This window comes from Phragmites australis, chromosome 5 (genome assembly GCF_958298935.1).
Source record: "Phragmites australis chromosome 5, lpPhrAust1.1, whole genome shotgun sequence".
Lineage (NCBI taxonomy): Eukaryota > Viridiplantae > Streptophyta > Magnoliopsida > Poales > Poaceae > Phragmites > Phragmites australis.
Genome location: NC_084925.1, coordinates 33,682,684 through 33,692,436, shown reverse-complemented (window position 1 = coordinate 33,692,436; position 9,753 = coordinate 33,682,684). Strand labels below are relative to the sequence as shown.

Sequence of the window (9,753 nt, the reverse complement as noted above, 5' to 3'; positions counted from 1 at the left end):
GATGCAGTAAGAAAAACCACGTCTCAACTCTAGTGACACAAATTTCTGCCATTGCTTCGAACATGTAACCTCCAAGAGCTCCCACTACCAGCCGGTTCCTCGACGTCTAGGAATCAAAACCTTCGTCGTCAACCGCTAATGTGCCAGACTAAGTTATAGCAGATTATATAGCCATTCTAACACTTGGGACCGCCAAATCTCTCCCGAACTATGCAAATCTATGTCCACATACTGGAAATTACTCATATCTATCCCACTGTCATAGTACATAACATATCCAGGACCATAAAAAATATGAACCCCACTGCGATCGATATACCTGATTCAACAACCATACTATACCAAGTCAGGTTAAATAATTATAACCAATATATATCAGCTATGACCACAAAATCTATTTAACCTCATCACTTGTATTCTACATAACCATCAAATATCACCGCTAATTTACTTTTTCTATACGCACTGTACCATTCTAAATGTATTGCTATCAAAAACAATTACTGTATTTCTATTCTAAATATCCTACAGCTATTAATTATTTGTACTACATATTCATAACAATTCAACTTCAAACTAGCCTATATTGTCTAACTATTGAAAATCCACAACAATTCAAATGTGCAATTCCTTCATTGACTAATAATATTCAATTTTCACAATGCTATTAAATAACCTATTTTAATTCTACATTTTTTAAATTTAAAAAAACAACTATTCCACATTTTCTAACTAACTATACTATATTTTCTAGCTATAGCTAATTCCAAACCATATCTACTCTACTCTACTCTAAATTTCATATCCTTATTTTTCTAAATTATATACTATGCTAGACATTTTTCTAATAGTCTCTAACTATTGTCCTACGGTTGTCGTAAGTATTCCTAATTTTTCTAACTATTCCTAATCCCAAACTATTTTTCTTAAATCACCTACGACTTTTCTAACTACTACTAATTTTTTCTAATTTTCTAACTACTCCTATTACTAACTACTCTAAATTTATAATTAATTCTAACGAATTAAAAAAGAAAAAACACTTACCGACACTGTTGCACGCCGGCCGAAGCCGCCCACCCGCTCGCTGTCGCCGCTCTCGCCAGACGCCGCCACGCACAGCCACCCACCTCTCCCCGCCGCCCACCACCTCCCGCCGCATGTCGCCTTGCCGCACGACGCCCCGTGTCGCCCCCTCGCTGTCGTCGCTCGTCGCCGCCCGCTCTCTTTGTACGGTCGTGCGTAGGAGAGGAATCGGTGGAGTAGAATATATAAAGGCATGTCGGCACTCGAAATACTGACAGGTGTGTCAGCATTCCGCGTGCTAACAGGCTATGAGGAGTCGCTTGTCGGTATTCTGAATATCGATATACCGTCACCTTGTACAAACTGCCTATGTGGCACCACACTTTAGATAGATCTACAACTTGTCAGCTTTCGGAATGTCGACAAGCCCCGAGCTCATTACTATGTAGACTGTCAGTATACGGAATACCAACTTAGTACCTGTTCTTACAATTTTTTTAATTTGACTATTATTTTCCTAATTTTTCAGTAAATTAATATTATTAAAAAATTCGGAACTAACGGCAGCTAGCTCCACCCCCATCACGACATTTTGCAGGCTACCCAGAATCCCGTTCCGCTTTCTCCTTTTCGTTCCTTTTCTGTTTTCTGTTCAAAATCGAAACCGGCAGGGCAGGAGGGTCCACCAACTACGGCAGTGAGGCTACCGGCACTAGCGGAGATGGGTGGCCTGCCAACTTCGGTGGCGAGGTTGACGACGCCGGCAAGAATGAAGGCGCCATCACTTGCACCAGCACAGTTGACGAAGAAGGGGTTACCGGCACATGGACGGGTGATGCACCATGGCTCGCTAGCCGCAGCTGCAGTGACACGGACGATGTGGAGACCATGGACAGCGGTGGCGGTGCCTCCAAATGCGGCAGGAAGGTCGGAAGACTTCGGCTTGCTGACGTAGACCGCGGGGACAAATTGATGACCACGGTCAAAGGCCTAAGGTGGCAATTTGTAGGTGGTGAGTGGCCACACCCCTGCAGCTACGCCCATGGTTCGCCGAAGATAACGCTGACACAGTCGAATTTGTGCCTCATGTCCTATGTCTCTTATCCCTAAGGAGGTCTTCCTCTACTGCTAGGTATTTTCGAAAAACTCTATCTATTCTGGTGTCCTCTCGGTAATTGTCGTTGTCGTCGGAGGCACCATGATCAAAGCCATCCAAGAAATAATTGGACCTATGATACATGTACTTAACTGTGATCAAGTTGGCTCGTTGGATACATAGGCATGTACTCTCTTGTTATAAATACTTGAAGTTTTGAACAGGATCCAATTAAACTCGTGAGATTTTGACTATCAATAAATTTTAAGATATTTAATTTGAAAATAGAAAAATTATATGTCTAGATTTATCTTGAAAAATACTCCTATAGTCTTATAATTTTATTAGATTTTACAAATATATTCTATAATAAAAAAAATGATCAAAGATATACATTGATAATCGTGTCATATACGAATACTTAACTGTGAGCAACTTAGCTCAGGATGCATAGGCATGTACACTAATACAAAAACTATTTTTCAAGATACTTAGTATAATTTTTTACAAGCGGTTTATTTAAAAAATCGCCTGAATAATTGGCGAAGGCTTCCTGCAGTTACGGACCACCTGTGAAAATATAAGGAACCGCCTGTAAAAATGGTCATTTTCACAGACGGTTCCTTATGTGAACCGTCTCAGAAAATGACCATCCATTAAAAATTTCATAACTTTTGTATATGAAGTTGGATGAGAAACAAATCTATATGAAAATTGTGGCTCTTGATGAGATCTACAACTTTATAGTTGAAAGTTTTTTTATTTGAAGTCATTTAGATATCTAAATAATCGTTTGAACTTTCAAATAATTATTTGGGCATCTAAATGATTTTAAATGAAAAACTTTTCAACTACAAAGTTATAGATCTCATCAAGGGCTACAATTTTCATATAAACTTTATCCTCATCCAACCTCATATGAAAAAATTATGAATTTTTAAGATAAACTGACATATATTTTTACAGGCGGTTCCTTACGTGAACCGCTGTAAAAATAACAACGCTGTGAAAATGGGTGATAGTTTATTTTCAAAAATTTATAATTTTTTTATACAAAGTCGGATGAGGATAAAGTTTATATAAAAATTGTAGCCCTCGGTGAGATCTACAACTTTGTAGTTGAAAAGTTTTTCATTTGAGATCATTTAGATGCCCAAATAATCATTTAAAGTTTCGGATTGCAGATATCAAAAGAATTACATATGCTCAATGTTCAGTTGTCATTCTCTGGTGTGATGGTGGGGAGGAATCGCGCGACCCTACATGTTTCGAGATTATATTCACGGGACAAAGGATCTTCTGTGGTGCCCCACTGTGGTGCTGAGAATTGGATTTCTTCCCCCACTTGATCCAAGGAAACTTGTGGAAAAATACGCCCAAATGAAAAGCATATGTGTAACTGATTAACGATAATCGAACAGTTAGTGACAGGGGTGCCATATCCTTATTTTTTTTAGATAAGACAGCGGTGCTATACCTATTTGGCATATATATGCGCAGGCGTGCAAAAAGGACCCATATGGCCAATTGGGTGTAACTTTTAGAGAACAAGGACCTGAAATGAAAGCGGGTGTTTGGACGATTTCGACGTACGTACATCTCATTTTCGAGCTCGCGGACGTCGCCATTGCAGCTAACCTAGCTGAAATATATCGGTGGAGATCAACATAAACTAATTTGCGTGCATGCCAAGCTTTTAGCTCACCTACGCACTCCAGAGATGCATTTTTTGTTCCCTAACGCCAAATTAAGCTTGACAGAAACGCGCATGGATGTATGTTATATATTGTTCTTAGTTTAAAGTTTAAACCTAGATAATGTGTGCATGTGAGCTGCAAACGCATGCACTAGCAAGCTACAGATGTAACAAAAATATGTTTAAAACCTAGCTTGGAGATCATCAGTGGCCGGCCGGGACACTTAATCACAGGGGATTGTGCGGGGAAGCCTCCAAAACTGTCACAACTTACAAGATTCCTGCTTGCCAAATGGTTCATTTGATTTGACGGGCACTTGAGTTTCTTTTTCCCCTGAGGCCGGGGCCATTGTTTGTACGCAGTAGGACAACTGAACGGAGAACGGTTTGATTTGTACACGGGCGGCTAGCTAGGAGGCGAGTGCCTTGGACGTGGGCCTAGAGCTGACAGGTGCCGACGGCCAGCCGTGCCGTGTTGGGCAACCCGGCGAGACAAGGCTGCAAGCTGAACTCCCCCTAATGAGCCAACACGTATGGATTGCACGGATCTTGCGTTCTTTCGCGTGGATCTCTTGTACGCTCTAGGGAGATTGTTGATCGATTTGGCTCTGGAATCGACGAGGATTTAATAATTAATTAGAAATACGATATATTTTAAAGATATCTTACTATTCTACACGTACCATTTATTTGATACAATAGGTTTTATAAGTACCGTGAATGCATGTGTATCCATATTCTAAGTTGGGCATTGCGTACAAAATCATCCCTGGTTAAGAAAGAGTTTTTTAATATTTAAAAGTAATATAATATAAGAATATTATATTTAGAGACTCTGAGTATAAAATATCTCTCTGAACCGATTATATAAAAAGCATAATAGATGATACGGACTTTGAAAGGCAGAAGCTGGACCATGAAATATAAAGCAAATTTAGTCGAATATAAGCAGAAATAATCTATTGAGATCTATATATGTTCTAACCACATTTAGAATTATTTGATATAGCTTTAAGATTTAGAACATGAAAGAACTCATCAGAATTTTTATCATTCGTCACTTATAATTGGTTCAAGAAGATCCGTCACTGATAACAAGTCATATGTGACGGATCGTAACATGATAACGTCACTTATAACTAGCTTAGAACGATTTATCACTGATCGGTTAATCATTAGTGATGACTCACGTCACTAATATTATCAATAACGGATAACTTTATAACCTATTAATGATGGCATATAATAAATGATAAATCGTGATTCTTCGATCTAAAACTATATAAATGATAGGTCGTAACAATTTATCACTTGTGACTCTTAAATAACGAATCCTATCGATCCGTCTTTTAGTCTGGTTTATCTGTTTTTTATATAGTGTATTTCATCGATGTGAACACGCAACTGATATACCTGGTACGCGACATGCTCGTGATCCTCGAAGGCGAGCGTTGCGACCTGCGTCTACGTGTGGCTCCATTTCTAAACTCAGACAAAGCCCGCGCACTGGGCCACCCTGGAGGAGGCGAAGCATGGTGAACGGCGCCACGGCCCACGGGCTGCGGCTCCGAATCCTCCGCGTCACCGCGTGTTCCCACCGGAACTCCAACGGCCATCTCCGCGTGGAACGGCCCGCGCCCGTGGAATTCTCACGGGCCGTCCGCCGCCTGGGAGGCGCACGTCGATTTCGCTTAGATCCACAGCCGCCGCAGCCCGTGACCCCAGCCGTTCCGGACCCCGCGGATCACCCTTCCCGCCGGGCACCAGACACTTCGAGAACGTTCCGCGCCCTCCTCCCCCCCCCCCCTCCCCCCGCACGCCACCTGTCCAATCCAACCTTTCCCAGCCGCAACGCAAGCGCGCACGGCCGAACCGGCGAATCCCTCGGCCTCCCCAGCCCAGTAGCCTCGCGATCCGGCCTCCCCCAGCGCACCTCCGGCCTCTTGAGCCTCGACCGTCCCTCCGCGATCGTGATGTCGACGCAGTCCATCTCGCCCGCCTCCGCGTCCGCGCAGTTCTCCTACGCCGCTGCGGCGTCGGCGGCCGTGGCCGCGACCCCGTCCTACTTTCCCGTGCCCTTCCACCTCCAGAATGTGCAGTACTCAGCTTGGCCGACGACGGCGCCCGCGGTGGCCCCGGTGCCTGCGTACAACGCCGTCTACCCCATGCCCCAAGTCCAGCAGGTATGCAGAAACCGCACCTTCTGATTAGCATTTCGAGGGCTACCGTTGATGTAATTTTGTCGCATAGAGACTTAGAAAGTAAGGGTGACTGCGGATTTGGTGATGGGTAGGATAATAGGATCTAGGTGACTAGGTGAGCTGTTGTTTCTGTGGGTTGGGACCCTGGGTCGAGGATAGGAATTCGTCCACAGCTATGATTTTTGTGCTGTCTTGATGTGCCGATTTAGTATTTGTTCATGTCTGGTAGGAGTATACACTATACAATCAAATGATCTGATGCCTGTTGGCTACGCTGCTATGAAGGCAAGGTGTGTCGTATCGTTGATTGTGAGTGGTCTGACCAGCGAATGCATGGTTTAGAGTATTAATTAAAAAGATCTAATTGTTAATCTCGAATGGAAATGGAACAATGAATTTGTGTCGCGGTCCTTAATAGTATGTTTGCCGTGGCATAGCTCCTAGGCCATGATTTTTGTTTAGTATTAGTACCTAAGGATTTGAGCAATATTACAGACATGATGGAAGGTATGCCAAAAGCAAATTATCAAATTCTGTGAAAATGCGTAGCATTGAATTTTTTTAAGATCTATTGACATCCAAACAAGTGAGGTCGAACTGCCCCTCTTCCAAGTTTCAACGTGTTATGGGCATTACTGTAGCAGGCATTAATGCATCACCGTGTCTGTTTTATCTTTTAGTTAGTTATTTGGAAAGATTAGATAGCATTTAGAAGATAAGTTTGGTATGTTAGGATTTAAGTTTAATTTTTCGACAAGTTACGAGTCGGTTTGAATTAGGACTGCTTAGAGATAAGTTTGGTAAGAGATAAGTTAGGAGTTGGAATTGATTTAGGATTGTAATTTCCCCTCTCTATATAAAGGGGCAGCTGCACATCATTGTAATCAATCAAGAGAAGAATTAATCTAAGTCTCCACAATATTCTAAGTCTCCCTAATCTATAGTCTAATCTCTCCCCTAGCAGCCGATGCTGCCTGGATCCTAACACAACGTAATAGTGCCAAGCTAGTGACATGGGAGACTTTTTTTTCCTTCTGAAAGTGCAAGCTATAATGAAGTAGAAATGCATTATGGAGTAACTTCATAAAACTTATATCTACCACGATTTCCCTTATTCCCTTGTTGTTCCTATGCTGTGAAATTTTTGGTAACTAATTGCTTATGATGTCTTGCAGGCACAGCAATTGTTCCAAAAGGACTCGACACTAATCACTCTTGAGGCTCTAGCCACTGTTAAGGCTGCTATTGCAAATAGTGAGAAAGACCAGAAGGTTGAAGCAACAAAAAAGGCAGTACCTCGAAAAGCAGCTGGGCAAAGTTGGGAGGACCCGACCTTAGCTGATTGGCCTGAAAGTAAGATTTCTCTTATCTTATTTCTTCATAACGTTTCTCAAATGCTCCAATTCTGTGATGTATGGAATCTATAACTTTTTTAGCTCTTATTGTCCATTATCATCAAGACAACAAACCATCAGAAAAAAAATTCATGCTCACAGGCAAGATCTAATGCTCTATCTATTGTGCTTTGATCTAAGACAAACTGTTCTGTTTCCTTTCTCTAAAGGTGCTCAAGGATGTGATGTGTAGCCCAACATGGTAAAGATTTGATGCTTGCCACATGGGATTTAGGTGGGCTTGCAGCTGATATAGTAAAGATTTTCAATTATTCTATGCTTATACGATTTGTTTTGCATGCATTGTCATATTGTTACCTTAGTCATAGACATATATTTTCTGTTAATGGAAAAAATTTAGTGATGTTTGTGTAATGGAAAAATATTCAATTGTACACGCACACACCCCTACTGTAATATTGACCCTGTTAGTTTGTCTTTGTCATCTTGTCTAGTGAAGAACTATAGCTCAGTTCCAGCAGACTGTCTGAATTTTATGGTGGCATGCTTCTATCCTGATGGATTGATCTACATGTGCACTATGGCCATTCCATGTTAGCTATAGAGTTATCGTGTAAGAATGCTATGAACTGTTTGTGTGTCGGCCATAGAAGCATTGTCTTTGTCTGCTTTATTCATCGTAGATTCCACATCAGAATATTGTATAGAATGCAATCTTTTAAGGATTTGTTTTTGCATACAAGCTTACTAGGGTGCTACATCGTTGCTGCTCCTTCCCTATTCGTATATTTGGTTTAAGCAATAGGAGAGTGATGCTTGACTGATGTATCATCTGTTGGGGTCAGGTTTAGCGACTCTGCTGGCTGCTAATTCTGTAGCATGTGATGCATTTGTGATTGTAAGTAGCGTATTGTGCTTTGCAGTTTGTTGCGGGTTGTGTGAATAATGTTTACTCACCTATCAATAGTTTTGTATTGTTCATAATTTGTAAAATGTACCACAAAAATGTTATTTTCATGAAAAGATATCTTTTCATGAAAAGATATTTTTTCATGATAAAATTATATGGCTTCATAAATTTCCACCATTTCAACCAAAAGGTGTCTAATAAATAGATCTCTTTAAGTATTTAATATCTTATTAGTATTCTAATTGAGTTTGCTAACACTGACTTTCCCAGTGCGGCAGTACCCTTTAATTTATGTTGTAAGTTACATCACATTTTACCGTTTGTGCATTAATGAAGTGAATTCTGCCTGGTAGTCTTCCTGATGACAAATGGTGGTGTCATTTAGTTATTTTCTTTAGACTTGTACTTTTAAGTACTTTCACATTGACAATTGCTTGTCCGCTCGTCCACAGATGATTTTCGTTTGTTCTGTGGTGATCTTGGGAATGAGGTAAATGATGACATTCTTACAAAGGCATTTTCAAAATACCCATCCTTCAACATGGCCAGGGTGAGTTTGACCTTCTCCACACCTTTGGATTGTTTTTTTTTTTAATATCTTTCTTCATCTGTAAATCTTTTTGTTTTTTTAAGTGACTGTTGATTGTGGTTATCTGTTGCACCAGGTTATACGGGATAAATTTACTGGTAAAACTAAAGGGTATGGTTTTGTTAGTTTTGCCAATGCATCCCATCTTGCTGCAGCATTGAAAGAGATGAACGGTATGAATGCTTGTGCTGCTTGGATACATTATTTCCTTGAATCACCTGAAGACAGCAATTAACTAATGAATATCATGCAGGTAAATATGTTGGAAATCGGCCAATCAAATTACGGAGGAGCACATGGAAAAACAGAATAGACTATGAAGCTTTGGAGAAGGCGAAGGTTAGTTCTCAATTCTCATGATTCTGATTGGGGATATCCTGAGTTCCTTTTAAACTGTACAAGTGCTCAGCTCATTCGTGTACATTGTGCTAATTCTCTGCAGACTCGACCACAGAAGAGAATCAAAGCGCAGAAAAGAAGTGTTCTTCACAAGTGAAGCTAATAAATTGTACTTGTTCATCGTGGCAGTATCACGTTTGAGAAGGTTGTCCGATGCTTTGACAGTTCGGTAACATCAACTGCCATCCTGCTTATCGCATTCATATGCTACACCGGCCGCTGGGCAAGTAGCCAAGTACCAGCATGCAATATCTTGTCCAGAATTGTCGCTTATTTGGCGCATTTCCAATTAATTAAAAACAATTGTAAATACTAAATACTGTGGTGACCAATGCTTTTCATGATCAGTGTGACGTGCTCTTGTGGTGAATTCTTCTGTGAATTCATGCATATTCCTTGCAGATCTGTGGACGTTTTGAGTGTTTCCCTGTTTGTTTTTCTGCATGATTGGGTAGTGGTTACTGGCTACGGTACATAAACT

At 40.9% G+C, this 9,753-nt stretch overlaps 1 protein-coding gene across 1 annotated transcript; it reads left to right on the top strand.

Annotated features, from left to right (window-relative positions):
* The first annotated feature begins 5,626 nt into the window (after positions 1-5,626).
* Positions 5,627-9,619, top strand: LOC133919347 (uncharacterized). Its single transcript, XM_062363719.1, has 6 exons — positions 5,627-6,001; positions 7,195-7,372; positions 8,737-8,834; positions 8,950-9,046; positions 9,127-9,212; positions 9,316-9,619. The coding sequence occupies exons 1-6, from the start codon at positions 5,792-5,794 to the stop codon at positions 9,367-9,369; spliced, it is 723 nt and encodes a 240-aa protein (XP_062219703.1). The 5' UTR covers positions 5,627-5,791; the 3' UTR covers positions 9,370-9,619.
* Positions 9,620-9,753: the final 134 nt, after the last annotated feature.